The 17,436-nt window shown below is 35.0% G+C and overlaps 2 protein-coding genes across 7 annotated transcripts; both read left to right on the top strand.

Annotated features, from left to right (window-relative positions):
• The first annotated feature begins 133 nt into the window (after positions 1 to 133).
• Cin (Molybdenum cofactor synthesis protein cinnamon) lies at positions 134 to 4,054 on the top strand. 2 transcript variants are annotated; one of them, XM_076785558.1, is made up of 12 exons: positions 134 to 525; positions 609 to 691; positions 870 to 988; positions 1,080 to 1,267; positions 1,345 to 1,552; positions 1,628 to 1,906; positions 2,003 to 2,069; positions 2,150 to 2,264; positions 2,332 to 2,607; positions 2,682 to 2,821; positions 3,456 to 3,643; positions 3,712 to 4,054. In XM_076785558.1, the coding sequence occupies exons 2-12, from the start codon at positions 661 to 663 to the stop codon at positions 3,949 to 3,951; spliced, it is 1,851 nt and encodes a 616-aa protein (XP_076641673.1). In that variant the 5' UTR covers positions 134 to 525; positions 609 to 660; the 3' UTR covers positions 3,952 to 4,054. The 2 variants fall into 2 exon arrangements, with proteins under 2 accessions (XP_076641673.1, XP_076641674.1); XM_076785559.1 differs by lacking the exons at positions 134 to 525; positions 609 to 691 and having other exon boundaries at positions 1,056 to 1,267.
• A 374-nt stretch (positions 4,055 to 4,428) lies between these two features.
• Positions 4,429 to 16,945, top strand: LOC143352749 (uncharacterized). Of its 5 annotated transcripts, none has more exons than XM_076785513.1 (13): positions 4,429 to 4,729; positions 5,521 to 7,963; positions 8,045 to 8,178; positions 8,288 to 8,423; positions 9,081 to 9,239; positions 9,390 to 9,528; positions 9,632 to 9,849; positions 10,340 to 10,662; positions 11,081 to 12,508; positions 12,595 to 12,754; positions 13,249 to 13,417; positions 13,690 to 14,303; positions 14,343 to 16,945. In XM_076785513.1, exons 2-12 carry the CDS (start codon positions 5,662 to 5,664, stop codon positions 13,874 to 13,876), a joined length of 5,355 nt encoding a protein of 1,784 aa, XP_076641628.1. In that variant the 5' UTR covers positions 4,429 to 4,729; positions 5,521 to 5,661; the 3' UTR covers positions 13,877 to 14,303; positions 14,343 to 16,945. The 5 variants fall into 5 exon arrangements, with proteins under 5 accessions (XP_076641628.1, XP_076641626.1, XP_076641624.1 ...); XM_076785511.1 differs by having other exon boundaries at positions 9,620 to 9,849; positions 14,351 to 16,945; XM_076785509.1 differs by having other exon boundaries at positions 9,620 to 9,849.
• The last annotated feature ends 491 nt before the right edge of the window (positions 16,946 to 17,436 follow it).

Raw genomic sequence — 17,436 nt, 5'->3', positions numbered from 1 at the left:
TGTACGTGTGTACGACACTGCGCTACACAAAATTTGTCTGCTCTTGCACATGCGCACTTACTATGTAAACAATAACAAGTTCATTTGTAGTTTAAACTTTTATATAACGCGTTATATTAACATTATATTGTCGATATTAACTACTTGTATTTTGTTATGTACGCAATGTTCATTACTAATGTATTTTAATGTTTTAAGTACATATTCTGATATTGTTACAATACTCTGTATTGTTCACTGTCAAAGGATTAATATTTTTTGTACACTATGTTCTTAAAACGTTTTTGTATTTTGTATTAAATTGTAATTTATAATGAAATGAGGAAATACGTAAAATAGAATACAATCGAAATATGAATTAACATGGCGATACTTGTAGAGTTGGTAACAATGAAAAATACGATCTTATGACCACTCTTCAAAAAGAGATACGTACTTACAGTTCGTATCAGTTCATATCAATAAGATTTATACATATGGTAATATTTTATTATTACATGTATTAATTTCAATTTTATATTGATGGTAAGTTTACTATTTTATATTGTCCGGAATTGTAATTCAATATAATTTTAATTATTTGAGAAATTTTGTGCTGTATATTTTAGAATTTGTTTGATAATTGTTTCCGTGTGCCTGTAAAAATAATTATATGAAGTTATGGAAACTCTAAAGTTTGGAGTATTGACAAGTAAGTGTTTCTTATTTGTAATATTTTTGTATCAATTAAGTGTACCTTGTTATTATCAAATTTATTTTTCTGTGATATACTACATAATGCATAGTTAATTTTTTGCTGATTAACTGCAATTATGTCATTCATTTATTACGAATTTTTCATTCGAATGTTACATTACATATTTTTATAGTTAGTGATAGCTGTTATACGCAGAATAATGAAGACAAAAGTGGGCCTGAAATTATAAACATTCTTAAAGGAAATGTTTATTGTCAAAAAATTGTTCCAGACAATGAACACATGATAAAGGTAAATTCTTGAATTGCAAATGTTTTTTTTATATTTTGGTGAATGATTATTAATAAGAACTCTAAAGGTATTCATGTTTATATATATATAGAGCAATCTAATACAGTGGAGTGATGACAAAAAAGTGGATGTTATTTTAACAACTGGCGGCACTGGATTTTCTGAAAGAGATGTTACTCCTGAAGCTACAAAACAAATTATTAAAAAAGAAGCTCCTGGTATTGCTCTAGCAATGTTAACAAATAGTTTAAAAATTACTCCAATGGCTATGTTATCCAGGTATTTTACACGAAAGATTATATATATATATAAAATTATATTCTATTATTAATAATCTTCTATTGCATATCATTAAGAGCTGTATGTGGAATACGAGGGAAAACATTAATTGTAAATTTACCTGGATCACCAAAAGCAGTTAAGGAATGCTTGGACGTAATTCTTCCTGTTATACCGCACGCTGTAGATTTGCTGAGAGATAATGGAAAAAAGATAAAAGATACACATAACAATATACAAAATAGTTCCTCTGTTTGTGCACATAAATGTCAAGATGAAACATCTGTAAGGTTCATTTTAGATAACAAAACATTGGAATAACTCTTTGCACTAGAAATATGCATAAACAAATTTTGATAGTTGTGTTTAGGAAATATAGCTGGACGTCATAGAGAATCACCATATCCAATGATTTCTGTAGAAGAAGCTGTAAAAATAATACGTAAAAGTATTGATCCATTAAAATCTGCATCAGCAGTAAATGTGGAAGAAGCATATGGTAGAATATTGGATAGTGATTTATATTCCAAGTATGATTTACCACCGTTTCGAGCATCTATTAAAGACGGATATGCAGTGTTAGCAAATGATGGGAAAGGGAAAAGAAAAGTATTAAGTGGGATAAAAGCTGGAGATCTTGTAAGTAATAATACTATTCTTTACTAGATCCACTCTATAGCCATTATTAATGCCATTGAAATACCAGTGTAAAATTTAAAATATATGAATTTATAGGCTACTGCAATCAAACTCCAACCTGGGACATGTGTTCGAATAAATACGGGTGCTCCAGTTCCAGATGGTAAATTAAAACTAATATTGTATAGAGATAATTTTTGAAATTTTAACAATCTTTATCCACCTTTAATTGTGTCATTATAGATGCAACAGCAGTTGTACAAGTGGAAGACACTAAACTTATAGAAGGAACTTCTGATAATACAGAGGAAAAAGAAATTGAAATTATGACTGAAGTTAAGAGCGGACAAGATATTAGGTATCTTGCACACTTCCAGTTATGATATTTAAAGAATTAATAATTTCATGTTTTAATCATTTTTTAGACCTATTGGATGTGATATTAAAAGAGGAGAATTGATTTTAAAGGCAGGAACAAAACTTGGAGCGGTCGAATTAGGCCTTCTCTCTGCTTGTGGTTATAAAGAAGTATCAGTTACTGATCTTCCTAAGGTTGGTGTATTATCTACTGGAGACGAATTGCAATCTCCTGGAATAGTTTTGATGCCAGGACGCGTATATGACAGTAATAAAATTACATTATTAACGATACTGAGAGAAAATGGTTTTTGTCCTGTAGACATGGGTATTGCACAAGACGAGTAAGTTTATTAGTATAGAACACACAAGAAACTCTAATTGTAACTTATTCAAATTGCATCCACTAACTATATAGGGAGGCTGTTATGATATCGAAAATTAAACACGCTTTAAGCCAAGTTGATGTACTTATTACTACTGGTTCTGTATCAATGGGTGATAGAGACATGTTGAAACCTATACTTCAACACCACTTCAATGCAACTATACATTTTGGTACCTATGCTAATAACGTTATAACTATACATACTTATAATATTGTAGGAGAGGCGTGAGACATGAGGTATGCTTGTGTGCGTGAGGTTCGCGTGCGGTAAGAATACTGTGTGTGTATGTGTGTATGGTACGAGAGTGTCCGTTGACCACCGCGAATCGTACGATCAACGGTCAACGTGGCGGTGAACAAAACAAAACACGCATTCTTTTGATGAACCGTGTCCGAGAAGTATCTATGTAGCTCTAAGCTCATCTAAGCTCTATTAAATACATAACTGTTAGGCCTAGTTCAAACACGGCAGAAACCGCGCAGAGCTTATTTACATTAGCGTCTTCATATTCATTCACACCTGTCCGCGCGTTTCTATTTACTATGGCTCTTATGAGAGCGTTTAATGGTTTGACGGATTACGCGCACTTAGGATGTGTGCTAGCATGAATCGCTTCGACCTCTCTCCTGCATATCCGCATGGTTGTCGCCTCTTTCTGAACAACTATCAGTTTTCACGCAGTTCATACCGCGCGGTCGGAAACGCGCGGATTCCGCCGTAACTGAACGAGGCCTTAATCCTCTCAAGACATTCCTCTATTTTATAATGCATTCTGATTAAATTTTTAATAATTCTTTGTCTAGGACGCGTGAACATGAAACCTGGGAAACCAACAACGTTTGCAACATGCCTCATTGAAGATAAAAAAAGATATTTATTGTGTTTACCGGGTAATCCAGTGTCTGCAACTGTTACTATGCATTTATTTGCGTTACCTGCATTAAAGATGTTGTGCAAAGACATTTCCGTACCTACCATTCTGGAAACCAAAGTATGTAATATTTTTATTTGTCAGGGACTGTTAAATGATACAGTATTTAATGTATACATTCGTTGCAGTTGATGTCATCTTATACTTTGGACCCACGTCCTGAATATGCTAGAGCAATTATAAAATGGGATGATCCACGTGAATTACCATATGCCTATAGTACTGGAAATCAAATAAGCAGTAAATTACTTAATTGCAAACAAGCAAATGCATTGTTAATGTTACCAGCACGTACTACCGAAAAGCCTGGATTACATCAAGGAGATGTAGTGCAAGCAATGTTGTTTGGATTGCCACAATATACTTGATTTAGTATAAGAGGCGTCGAATAAAGTGTTGTTTTTGCTTTTTACTATAAAAGCATATGTTATCAGATTCTATAAAAAGTTTTAAATATATTTTTTTTTAAATGTAAAATGTTTTTTAAATGTAAAATACCAGTGTTATCGAGTCAAAGAATATATTTATACTGATTGAACAATTTACATTGTAGAATGTAGTTCAAAATTACAGAGTAAGAACTTCATCATTATTTATTTGTTTGCAAAAACTAATATTTTACTAAATCAGTAAGACTACTCTCCTATGATAATTTGTGTGTTCCCTTCGTTCAAACTTTCCTGTGCTTATTAGTCATTATTTTTCATTTGTGCTTTCTATTTTTGAGTAAATTGTAAAAAAAAATCTTTATTCTCCTGGCGGTAGTGGAATGAGTCCATCTAGCGGATGTCTTTGAGAAAACGATAGAGTACATGTATACTGTATGTACATGTATTTACTATGTATTTGGAAACGCGAAAGAAGAGAAGTGGGGGGGCGGCGCGAGGAAGAAAATGGCCGACAAGGCAACGGTAAAAGGGCAGGGACGTCGAGTGAGATACGTGTTTTGGGCGAAGAAAATGCAAAATCCGTGTTAAGCTTTGCAAACTCGGTCGGAAAGTATTTGGAATACAATCCCGTTGCCGTTCTCTTTGGTGGTGTGTTTAAGTGGGAAGTCATCAGACTAGTCAACTGCATCAGTGTATTAATTTATCGTTTAAAAAAGCGTTCGCGGGCCGTGCGTAGGAACAAAAGGGTTCGCTAGAGGTAAACATAAATTATATACCATTCTTGATTTTCGTTTTATTTTTCGGTTATAGTTGCGTTTCGAATATAGAAATCACCTTTTCGAGAATATATTGCTCGTGGCTTTCGTAATAGAGTACGAGTCTGGCAGAAATTCGTACGTGACAAATTCATCGATCAGTAGACTGAGTTTATGTTAGCCACTTGTGGCCATCTACGGATACATTTAAAAGGTATCCTGGTGTCCTTGTCCTTTTAATTTTTCTACGTACACTGCAAATACTGTATTTTTCGGTGCTAATTGTACCAGTCTTCCTCCGGGAAGTATAAAAGAAACATAATCGGACACGTTGAAAGCCGAATTTCTCTGATGCATGTTAAATGATGTGAACAGTGAGATTTAAAGGGATCGATTTGTCAACAAGTCGATGAAAGTGCGCGCATCCAACTATCTCGATCAAAATTTATTTCATCTATTCATTCTCATTCAATTCGCGCGTTCTTTTTTAAATAAAAAATATACTTATTTTACGTTTTAGTCGTAGTTCGAGCGATAATACCATTTCACTCTCAAACGCATTAATGTCAATTAATCCTTTTTCGATATTCTCGGAAAGAAAAAGTAGAATAGAACAAATTATCTTGATTTCGCGAGAACATTAAATATTTTAAATACAGACTTCTCGCTATTAATATGATAAAAATGTTACTTTGAGAAGTAGGTTACTAAAGTAGTCCATTTTATATTTACATGTATGTCATTTTTGATGATACATGTCTAACGATTTTATGTTTCCTTGTATTATTTACAGATACAGCCAGCTTCAGTGGAAGTTACAGTATCCGATTAAACCTTTACAATGGCAGTTAGGTAGTCTTAATTGTTTGCTCAGGACTTTCGTCAACTATGAGCATATTTCTGTCAAGCTGAAAATGTAAAGAGAACAACTACAATGAAGACACAGAAAAAGGCGCTGGCTGCCAGGAAGGCAACCAAAATGCCAACAATTGCTAAAAAACGTCGCTCATTTTCAGAGAAAGCAGTATCCGATGTAAGAAAAGAAAAGAAGCCTAAGAAGCTTGATCCGATGGATGATGCAAAAAGGAAGATAGATAGCGACAAGAAAAAATCAGAGAAGGCCGAAGAAAAGAAGAAAATCGAAGATAAGAAGAAAATAGAAGAGAAACGGAAAGAAAAATCTGAGAAGGTCGACGATAAAAAGAAATGTGTTAGAGATCCAGAAAGGAAGTATGATAAAGTAGAGGAAAAGAAATTGGAGAAGGTGGATGAAAAAGTCACCGATGAGTGTACTTACGATGTAACAGAGAAAAAGAAAGTACAAAAGATAGAGGAAAAAACGAAGCTGGAGAAGCAGTTAATAGAATGTAAGAAAAAAGTTGAAAAAGTGGAAGAGAAAAAGAAAGGTGGAAAACTCGAGGAAGAGAGTACAGAAGATCAAACAAAACTTTCCAATTTTCCAGAGGAGAGTAATTTACATGAAGAAAAGTCAGATACTGTTTGTTCCATTACTAAGAAGAAATGCAAAGATGACAAGAAGAAGGATGGGAAACCAGTTAAGTCAGACTTCAAGGAAAATATAAAGATTTCTGTGATAAAAGATAAAAAGTCGGAACGTAAAAAGCTTCTTGAAAAAGGTACAATAAGTAGCAAAGGTTCTTTAACACGAACAAAAAAGAGTTCTAAAACGAAATTATTACAAAAAAAAGGTATTTCTAGAAAGACTGTCTTAACAAAAAAGTCACATATATCGGTAGTTCAGAAACTGGATAAGAAGATTAAATTAAACAAATTAATAAAAGACGAAGAAACATCTATAAGTGAAGAAGATGAAGCAATGAAGAAAACGAAGAAAAAAAGTGTTAGTATCTCTAAAGGTAAGGTCATGCAAGAGAAAAAACCAAAGTTAAGGAAGCATATGAAAGCTAAGTTGCCTTTGAAAAATAGTAAAATAAGCACTGCATTAAAAAAAGATGATAAGCTTAAAACACTGGTGGAGAAAGTTGTACCTAAAAAGAAAATGGATATAAAGGAAACTGAGAAACCATTAAATGAACAGAAAAAGGTTATAGGTAAAGATGAGTCAAACGAGGAAATTGAACTAAATAATATAAAAAGCGAAGTAGAAGAAAGTAAAGATGTTGATAAAAATACTAAGGAAGAGCAGCCGCCATCGAAATTGCCGGATATTAAAAAATCTGTGAAAAGTAATACAAAAATTGGTAAAAAAATGAAAAAGAAGTCTATAAAAGCACACACAGAGAGCACCAATCAAATACTTTCTTCTTCTGAAGATACATCTTCCGAAGAATCGATTAATAAGCAGATCAAAGTTTGCGAAGATAGTCCAAGTAATAGTGTTACTTCTAAACAAGAACAAACCGATAGTGAAAATATAACAGAAACTAATTTAAAACAAGAAACAGTTAATAGTGAAAATTTAAGTGGCAATGCTTCGTCATCAGATTCTGAACATGAAAGTGATGATGAAACGAAGAAAGGCAAACAGAAGGATATGAAGAAAAAGGAGAGAGATAATTCACCATCTGATGAACGTTTTCGACGAATGAGATTATTCGGCTTCTGGAATGGACCAAAAAGACATAGAGTGGCCTCTTTAAATGCATTGGCTAAAGTACATTGTTTATATGAAAATGAAACCGGTGGTGTGTATCTAGGAGGTTTTTGTAAACCAAAACCTGAAAAAGAAAAGCAAAAGAAAGCTAAAGAAGAAAAAGAAGAACCTGTTCGTAAGGAGAAAGAAAAGAAAATAGAAAATAAAGGAGAAGAAAGTGTTCCAAAAAGAAAGCTCCGAAATGTTCCAGGATTACGTGGAAAGCACTGGGATATGATAGAGAGTTCTTCATCGTCATCTTCTTCTGATGAGGATTGTGAGCAAGAAAAAAGTGTAGAATATACTAAGAAAAAAATAATTAAACGAAGAAAGAGAAACGAAGAAGCAATGGATTTGAAAGATATGGTTGTTTGTAAAAGAATGGCAAGTCTTAATGCTAGTGCAATTCTGGCAGCTTCTTATTCAGACGAGAAAAACCGTTGCAGTAGCAGTTCTGATTCCACTAGTAGCGAATCGGAGGTAGAAATTATTAAAAAAAGGAAACAAATTGATTCAGATATTGATAAGCGGAAATCAAGGAAAAACTCAGAACAGGATGAAGTAATAAAACCACCCAATAAACTTGTTATTGTAAATCAAGATACAGATGTTACTATTACTGGTACTATACTAAATTGTATTACTTACATATTTGTCTTTGCATGTGTTTATAATTTATTAAAATAAACAATTTTGCTTAAAGGTGTTTATGTTAATCAAACTCGATCGACGCATCATGAAGGGTTCTGTAGCATTGCTGGCATGCAGTATAGAATAAGTTCAACCAGTCACACTCAAACTGCAGCTACTGCAGTCGCTACTGAACTTCATGATCAGGTCAGTTTTTTTTTTTCATTGGAATAGTGGACATTCTGATGTATTCTTAAGTAACTGCAATATATCTTTATGATTATTAAATTATTAAATATTGATTTTTCTGTAATAGCAAAAGTTGGAACAACCTTGCAAATCGTATACACCATTAGGTGCATTATCATCAATGCAACCACCTGGTAGTCAAGGCAATCATCCAAACATGTCACCCAGGAGACATTCAGCATTTTCAGCTCCACACCAACATGGTAAGTCAATTGCAATTGTTTAGAGCAGGCCTGCCAAACAAGTTACTCGTGAGTAACTTCAGCTCCTTCCCCGACTCGCGTGCTAGGCTGAACAGCTCCCATCTCTCTACTCGACGGCTATAGTTTGCAGGAGGATAGGGCTAGCGAAGCGGAGTTGGGCATTATTAGAATAACGAATAGCGAATAACGAATTATATTTTAATCGTTATTCGACCACAGTTCCTCAAACGTTATTTTTTATTCGTTACACTGTAGTTTGTCGATTAGTGACACCGTTCGGGACCAAGCTACCGTATCGTAGCGCGGCTCGCCTTTGATCTAGCTGATGATCGAGAATTGAGATACCGTTTTGTTCTACTGATATTGCCAAACTCGTTGGATATGCGACGCGAAGCAACCGAATTCAATCGTTATTTGCGAATGACGAATAATTTCGTATATAGACAAATGGGTTTATTCATCATTCGAAAGTAACTTTTGCTCGACTCTGTAGTGAAGTAGCTCTTTCTTCACTCTTTCTAATGTATCAGTGGATGAGCCGAATGACTATGTAGGTGTAGGTTGGTAAATCAGTGGCGGGGAAACAGTTTGGCAGCCCTGGTTTAGAAGATACAAGGAACAAGTAACAGTTGAACTCTGAATTTTTTTAATTCTTAGGGTATTATCAGCCGGCTGGACCACTGATACAGCACCCACCTACTTTACCACCAATAAAAGGACCACCTCCAGAACCAACTCCTACACCTCCCCAAAATTCTGAAGGCTCAGATGATTTGGTAGCAACTTCAACAACTTCTGGTGGAACTAGTAGCACAGGTAAACGACAAGTTACATCTTAATCAATTTTATTTTTATTATCTTTCGAATTTGTTTATACATATTAGCACAAATTTCTTAAAACAATTTCGACTCTATTAATGTCTATTATTAATATATTCACACATAAATATTATAATAATATTTCAGGAGGTGGATTCTATAGGGCATATTGTCCTCCATACTATGGTACACCACCACAATATGCAGATTTGTGTTATCCGTCAGCTTACTCTCATCCACATGCTCATCCACCGCCTTACTATAAATATGCACCAACTTATAGAAGGTAAAACACATTCATTATTATTATTGTCTTCACTTTTTGGAGGAACAATAGTAACAAATGTATGTTTTTTTTTTAACTCGCCTTATAAAAGGTATATTTTCAGGCAATATTATGGATATCAGGAGTCTAGTGGAGGCGGAGGTCCTGGAAGCGGTGCTACTGGAGGTGGCCCAACAGTCGTCGACTATCAACCACCTCCGCCACCACCTGGTGAATATCCTTTACCCCCATACTATGGAGGATATCCACCACCTCCTCCGCCGCCTCCACCTCCACCTAATCCAGCATATTTGCATTCTCCAGGAAGACCCTTTTTAGATCGTAAGTATGACAATTACTCTACCGGCAATTAATAGAGGTGTGTGAGAACCCGAAAATGTCAGGTCGGGACGGGTCCAGAATTTTATTCGGGATCGGGACGGGTTCTCGACAATTTTCGGGATTATTCCCGAGAATATTTGAGATTTTCAAACATATTAGGGTTCTTGAATACTCTCGGGAATTCCGATATATTCGAAATTTTCGAGAACCCGACTCGTCTCGACCCAATGCCTTCCTAATCCATCCCAACTATCGAGTTCTCGCACATCGGTACTTCTAGTAATTAATCTTATCGGTAGTGTTAAGTGTTTTTATAGCTATGCATAAATACTGTCTGTTAGTACTTTCTGTCAGCACTTTTACCAATTCTGATCGATCTACTGTTCTTCTGTACTGACTTCTATTTTACTGTACTGTTCAATAATATCGGTAACTTAACTGTGTGTATAATAAGAATCAAGTATAAGAAACATTTAATAATTGATTTTAGATGCAACCTTCCAGGGTTGTCCATGCCCGATGCAATCTTGTCCAAAAAACGTGGATACTGGGCCCCTTATTGGTAATGGTAAGGGAGCGCCAGTGGTATCGGGGACCGGTCTGTCATTGCCGCCCAGTGCTTTGGTAGGTCCGCCCTCGCCGGCGAGGGGGCTAGCCGGGCTAGCGCCGCCTCACGGTGCCAATGCCTGGGATACGGATCGCGTCCAACTTAACACTCATCGCAACCTGAATCAGAACCAACCTTCGGCCCCTACTTCTCATAATCTAGTCGGTGGACATAATCGCACTCAGAACTCGGACTGCGAAGACAAGGTTTGACATTACTGTTCTCAATTTTTTAAAGGATTGTCAGGATACAGTAGATACGTTCTTATCCCCCTTAATCAACCGCTGTTTTATCTGCTCAAGGTTCCTGTAGGGACAGAGTGTGATTTTAAGTGTACGTAGAAATGATAAAACACCTCATGTCAAACAGTAAGATGATTTACCTTCCATAAGCGTATTATTTATGCAAAAAGTAGCACGATATTTTCAGTCATACAAGCAAACAAAAATACAGCTGTACGTTTACTATTATTTGTTAGAGGTCAGGTCCCATATGGACCGGTTAAAGGAGCGTCTACTGTACTTCCTTAGAAAAGAGTATTCTGATTCTATAGCTTTAACTTTGTATTTTATGCAAAGAGGGAGAATGGTCGAATGAGTTATAAATGTTTAATGGCTCTTTTAGAATGAGAAGAATTCCATGGAGGAAAAGTTGCAAAAGTGTGGGTGTCAGAAACGTGCCTGTACATCAACGTGCGAAGTTAAAATGGAAAATCTCTCCCCTACCGAGAAATTAACAGTAACAACGTGTCCAAGTAACAAGCTTCGTACATTCAAGTTGGAAAATAACAATGTCAAGTGCGAATCTTGTAGTGTAGAAATGGGTGATAACATAACTTGCGTCGCAAATTGTAATGTTAAGTGCGAGTCAGATTACAAGTGCGATATAATGAAATGTGAACAATGCATGAAAGAGGGGCAGATGGCTATTCTAGAGATCGACAAAGATTCTGGTATATTATTAGATGATAAATTGGATGCAGATCCCGATGTTAAGGAGGAGTTGAACGATGTTATTGTGATTGAGAATGAAAATTGGAAGAAACCAGATTATGAATCGACAGTACAAGAAACCATTGAAGAACTTGCAGAAAAAGAAGGTATAGAGAAAACGGAAGTGGAAGGAGAACAACCTAAGTGTCAGAAAGTATCAAAGAGGAAATTATCTTTAGATAGCTTGTCCGATAGTAGAAAGAAAAGGAAAGTGAGTAAAAGGACTCTTTCTGTTGGCTCTTCTCAAGATTTGACTAATAGTGATTTCTCATCGAAAATTTCTATACCGATCTTATCTCTGATGAAACAGGTTGATACTAACAATGATTCGTGTATTTCAAAGAAGAAGCAACCTAAGAAAGATAATCAGAACCAAAAGCGAAAAGTAGATAATTCAACTTCTTGTGAGAATGCAATGAAAAAGTCAAAGACTTCTAAACAAAGTACAAGTAACAATATCCCAAATTGCTTTAAACATGTTGTCAGTGATAATTCTATCATGGAGACTATTAATAACGTTATACAAAAAAGTTTGCAAATGACTCAGAAAAAAGATCGTAAGAGCAAGAATATAGAGAAGTCCGAAAAAACAAAGAAAGAAGTGAACCTGTTAACTGCCGTAAGAAAGGTGGTTAAAAAAGTTGATGTAGTAAAAAATATAGCGTCGCACAAGTTGTCAAAAGTAATTTCAAAAAGCGGTCATTCTAAAAGTAAAACCGACGCAAGGATAAAGTTAAAGACTCATGATAAGATTAAGTGTAAAGGAAAAAGTAAATCCAAAGTCCACGAAGCAAAAACGAAGGATAATGGTAAAAAGCATGAGAGTACAACAAAATCTAAAGTAAAAACTGTTAACGAGACTATTAAAAAGCCAGCTCTGATTAAGAAGAAACGGAAAAGTACGAAGAAAACGAGTGTAAAAAAGTCAACTACCAAAGTCGAAGAATGCATAGTAGGAGATGAAAATTTATTGCTAACTAGGAAAACATTTTTAAAACCCAAGTGGAGTAACGGATGGAGTTGGGAAGGGGATCCGTTTGAAGCCAAAGTTTATTTAACGGTATATGAGTGTTAATGACATATTTTTCGTATTCCTATAAATAATACCAAGTAGATTGTGTTAATTATTTCTTTACCATTTTTCAGAATGAAGAATCGGCTATACGTCGATGTTACGCAAGTATGAAACACGAAAGTGGCGACGTTTTAAGACCTCGTGACTGTGTTTTATTAAAGAGTGGTCCACGGAAAGCTGATTTGCCGTTTGTAGCAAAAATTGCCGCGTTGTGGGAAAATCCTGACGATGGTATATTTTTACTGTGTGTCGTTTTGTAACAGTGTTGTCCATGAAAGCAGAAAATGAACAAAATTTTTAAGAGAGTGAATGTCTTTCAACGACAAATGAAACATAGAGAATTGGGTACTGTTGCTCGTTTAAGAGATAGCAAATATTTTATGTGGTATTTAAATGGAACGTATACTTTTACTATAATATGTGTTAGAACAATAGTAATAAAAAGTAAACTTGTTTTTTTTTGCAAAATATGTTAACATTTTGAAAAATATAAATAATATATTAGCCCAGAGTATCAATTAACTAAGAACATACAAATCTTTGTTATAGTAGTTTTCAATATTCTATCTTTTGGCCAAGTTTATTAATAATCTGTAATTTACATCTCGGGAGTATGCTCCTCGTTAGGGAAACATAGATTAAGTGTGAATCAGAAAAATTTGGTCGGCACTGTGTCGTGTTTTTGAAAGAATGCCGATTGGGTAAAGATAAGTATTTTTTTGTAGGCGAAATGATGTTTTCCTTGTTGTGGTACTATAGACCAGAACATACCGAGCAAGGTAGAACTCAATACGACACCGAGGACGAGGTGTTCGCTTCTCGGCATCGGGATGCAAACAGTGTTGCTTGTATAGAAGATAAATGTTATATTTTGACATTCAATGAATATTGTCGGTGAGTTAGCATTTCTTCAAAATAATCTTATTTAACAGCTTACCTACCGGTGATGACACGACATTCTTTCAATCGTCAAAGATGAATAAATTCCGGTAGCTAAAGTGTTAAAGACTGATTATGCAAAAAGTTTGTAAGAAAAGAGAAAACATCGTGCTGTTGTTAATATTTATACCAATGCAAAAAAAAAATCAGTCAATCATAATGAAACAATTCTCAAAAATTATACGGTCTGTTCTAATGAGCGTTCCGTGTTTTAATGTAATTTACAGGTACCGTAAGAATTTACGAAGAATCGAGGAGGGATTAGAGAGCCCTGGTTTAATAGTTCCACCGGGGGATCAACTATATCCGCGAGAGAATCGGCAGCCTCCGATACCAGTGCCCTCGGACATGGTTCTGTTTTGTCGACGCGTCTACGATTACCGTGGTAAAAAACTTGTTAAGAATCCTGGATGACTCGATTTTTTATAAAACGCTTTGAACAGGAACCAATGGAATGCACAAAGTTTGCAGTATAAATTGAAACTGGACGTAGGTCTCCCTTCAAGCGTAACTGCACGTTGTCAACTTACTTTTATTTGGAGAAGTCTATCTTCATTTTTTGAGTGAAGTTTAAAGCTTTATATACGTATATATATAATACATATATACATAAGTACAGTAACATTTTATAGACTTAGATCTAATTTTGTTATGATAACGGATTACGGCAGAATTATACATTTTCTTACTTGCATGTTACATGTGTACTCTACACAACTGTTTGTACATTTAAATCCACCTAAAGTCTTATCTTTGAAAACTTACAAAAATTTCGTAGAATGTATAGTCACAGGAAAATTGAATTTTCAAATTCGTTAAAATACAACAAAAAAAGAAGAGAGTGAGTGAGTGAGTGAGTGAGAGAGAGAGAGAGAGAGAGAGAGAGAGAGAGAGAGAGAGAGAGAGAGAAAGAGTATTGTTTTAAACTCGTAATCTTATAAAACAGACATGGCTTCTTTATTCGTTTTCTACGTTTCTAACTTGCGGTTTAAGAAAAGATTTAATAAATTGTTTAATTCATTCAGATGGGAAACATCTCGAAACTCATATCTCCGTATCAATGCAATGAAAAATAGCATACAAATATGTAGAACACGCTTCGTAGCTCCGGAACGTGATCGCGAATTTGTCTCTGTCGACGGCGTTCTTGTTGAAAAATAGGACCCTTAACGAGGATCCGATAAGTCGTTTAGCGAGGAGCAAACGGCACGATCACTGTTTCGTCAATACGGGTTGGTTTATCGCGAGCGCAACACGTTTTTAGGGAGATAATAGAATTTGACAATTTTATAGAGAGAATCATATTTTTTGTGAGATAGTATTTATAACACTTAAATGGATATTTTTCACATTGGAGATACAAATACGTATATGCTATGTATCATGGCGCCCTTCTTGGAGGGGACCTTCGAACAGTTTCAAGGTAGAAATCAAATGCCTGGGGTACTCGACCATTTAGCGAAAATAGTAACGTATGCGATGTGTTCTTCGAACAAGGCAAGCTGGTGAAAGCGAGACGAATTCGATTGCGATGATGAGAGAACACTTCCATTGTATTGCGCTGATTCATGAGACCCATGCACACGCATTATTCTAATAACGCATAAGTAATGTAAGTTTCATTTCTAATAGCAACCGTTAACAACGGAGTGTTGCGAAATGGAATTGATTCAGTGGAAATTTTACTGGAACGATATATATGTTTGCGTAGTTGAAAATCTTTTTTGAAGACCAGACAAATTCTATGACATATTAGAATCAATGAAAGAATCGATGAATTTATTAGCAAACATTCGTTTTAGCTATATTAATTTTTATTTAAAAACGAGTTACGTTATTAAATGTAATATTGGAGAAAATATTTATTGTTGTTTGCATAGCATTTTTTACTATGTGAAATTTTTCCGAGTATACTAATTACCACAGATCTGCATAGAGTGTATAGAGTATTGATACTATTGCTGCCCAATTCATGTTTGACCTATGAGCATTCAGCCTAATGCTGTTCATGTATGGAACTCTTTACATAGTTTCATGTATTTTTCAATATGTTATTAAAAAAAGATAGCATGATAAAATGAAGACCAGCTGAAAAATGTTTTCATGCTGCAGTTTCCTTTCTACATTTTCAGAATAAATAATCTACTAATTTTTTTTAAATCTATATTTCTCAGTATATGCTATATATGATATATTTTCTCATGTTATATATTAACAGGAACAATTCAAATATAACATTGATTTTAGGTTGAACAAATGTAAATGTAATAATTCCATTATTGCACGTAGGTAAAATTACGAGTTTTCACAAATTCACGATAATTGTTTTGTCGAATAGTTTAGCTGATAAGTGATGTGAGATCTACAAATTCTATGCTTTCATTGATTCTACTATAATAGAATTTATCGCGGGATATATTTCATTATACTCTTTTCGTTGCGAATCTATTATTGTTAATCTATTCACCCGGCGCTTCTGAGGAAAGTTATTTACATTGAATCTTTGAAACACAATTCGATCATTTTACAAGGATAACTCATATTGGTTGCATGGGACAAAATTGTATCTTCCCTATTTTTTTTTTTCTTTCGTTTTTGTACGAATTTAATTGGGAATGAATTTTTTTTACTGCGACGTTGGAGTGGCGGCGCGATTCGATATTTTTTTTTTTTTAGATAGCGTTTACTTTCTAACCCGTCACGTTTTGTATATCTCTTCTAACGAACACACGTAATTGCTTTATTTATCTTCTCGAGAATCACGATCTCTATTCTATTAGGGAGAAATGTGGTTGTATGATATAATCCCTTGTATCTTCATCATTTCGAGTCACATATTATTCATTAGCGCATAGTTAATGTATCGCATCGTAGTATGCCAAAAAAGTGGAGAAAAGGAAGAAACGTATTCGCGAAGTACGTAAACCTTACGTTAGCCAATAATATAATTATATTACACGAGAATTTACGATAATGAGTAGAAACCTTAGGACGTAATTATTTTTACTGAAATTCCAAATAAGATAAAACGTCGACGTATATTTTTGATTATTTGTTGAGTGGCGGGTGTTTTGTTAGAAATTATATTATTTAAAATTAATATATTGATGATACGATTATTATTTAATATCTAATATATTGGACATAGATGTTAAGTTATTTCCGATAGAACGAAATATTATATGTAGTGTAGGTAGGGGAAAGGGGAGTACGCCCGTGATTGTTCCTGTCTGTGTATGCGTGTGTGCGATACGAAAAAAGGAAGGAATCGTGAGTCATTAGAAAAAGAGGAAAAAAAGAAACGACGAGACAAGGAAAAGACAATTGAAAAATTACGAAATGACGCGGGTTGTGTTCAAAGAGAGAAAGAGTGAGAGTGCGTGAGAGAGAGAGAGAGAGAGAGAGAGAGAGAGAGAGAGAGAGAGAGAGAGAGAGAGAGAGAGAGAGAAGGAGGAAAGGAAGGAAGAAAAAGAAAAGCAAGAATACCGAAACGTCTTCTCATTTTTCACAATGTTTTCTTGGCGATTTAATATATTTTATATATTTATTAATTTATAACGATCGATTAAATACGAGCGATACGTCTCCTCTAAGAAATCTTGCTAGTATTACCTACGTGCACACGTGGATGGAAAGAAAAGTCGTGTGCGAGCATCGTCGTGCGCCGTGTATTTAAAAATTTAAGGGAAAGACAGAGGACGCCGGCACGCGTGTTCGTGTTTCTCGGTGTGTAGTTGCACGATCGACGCAGCCGATCATACCTAAATAGAAACGATCAAAGGGGCGGGTTTACTATGGTACACTTGGCGGCGCATGTACATCCGTCACACCATTGTCGCGACCTATTACAAATAGTTTTGTATTCATTTTTATCGCATAAGTGGGATCGCATCGCGTGTATGCGACTACGATGCGCCGATGCATTTTATCGAGGGCGAACCGATTCCCTCGGGATTCGTTCGCGAATGAAGGCG

This window comes from Halictus rubicundus, chromosome 3 (genome assembly GCF_050948215.1).
Source record: "Halictus rubicundus isolate RS-2024b chromosome 3, iyHalRubi1_principal, whole genome shotgun sequence".
Lineage (NCBI taxonomy): Eukaryota > Metazoa > Arthropoda > Insecta > Hymenoptera > Halictidae > Halictus > Halictus rubicundus.
The sequence above is the reverse complement of the archived record's forward strand: the minus strand, read 5'-3'. Positions and strand labels throughout refer to the sequence as shown.

What these genes read in the sequence shown, in the direction of transcription:
- Cin (XM_076785558.1), top strand. Translation starts at nt 661, where the DNA reads ATGGAAACTCTAAAGTTTGGAGTATTGACAA. An exon ending in AAGAGCGGACAAGATATTAG is followed by an intron (nt 2,265 to 2,331) that starts GTATCTTGCACA and finishes ATCATTTTTTAG; the next exon opens with ACCTATTGGATGTGATATTA. An exon ending in ATGGGTATTGCACAAGACGA is followed by an intron (nt 2,608 to 2,681) that starts GTAAGTTTATTA and finishes CTAACTATATAG; the next exon opens with GGAGGCTGTTATGATATCGA.
- LOC143352749 (XM_076785511.1), top strand. Translation starts at nt 5,662, where the DNA reads ATGAAGACACAGAAAAAGGCGCTGGCTGCCAGGAAGGCAACCAAAATG. An exon ending in AGGAAGACCCTTTTTAGATC is followed by an intron (nt 9,850 to 10,339) that starts GTAAGTATGACA and finishes AATTGATTTTAG; the next exon opens with ATGCAACCTTCCAGGGTTGT. An exon ending in ACTCGGACTGCGAAGACAAG is followed by an intron (nt 10,663 to 11,080) that starts GTTTGACATTAC and finishes TGGCTCTTTTAG; the next exon opens with AATGAGAAGAATTCCATGGA.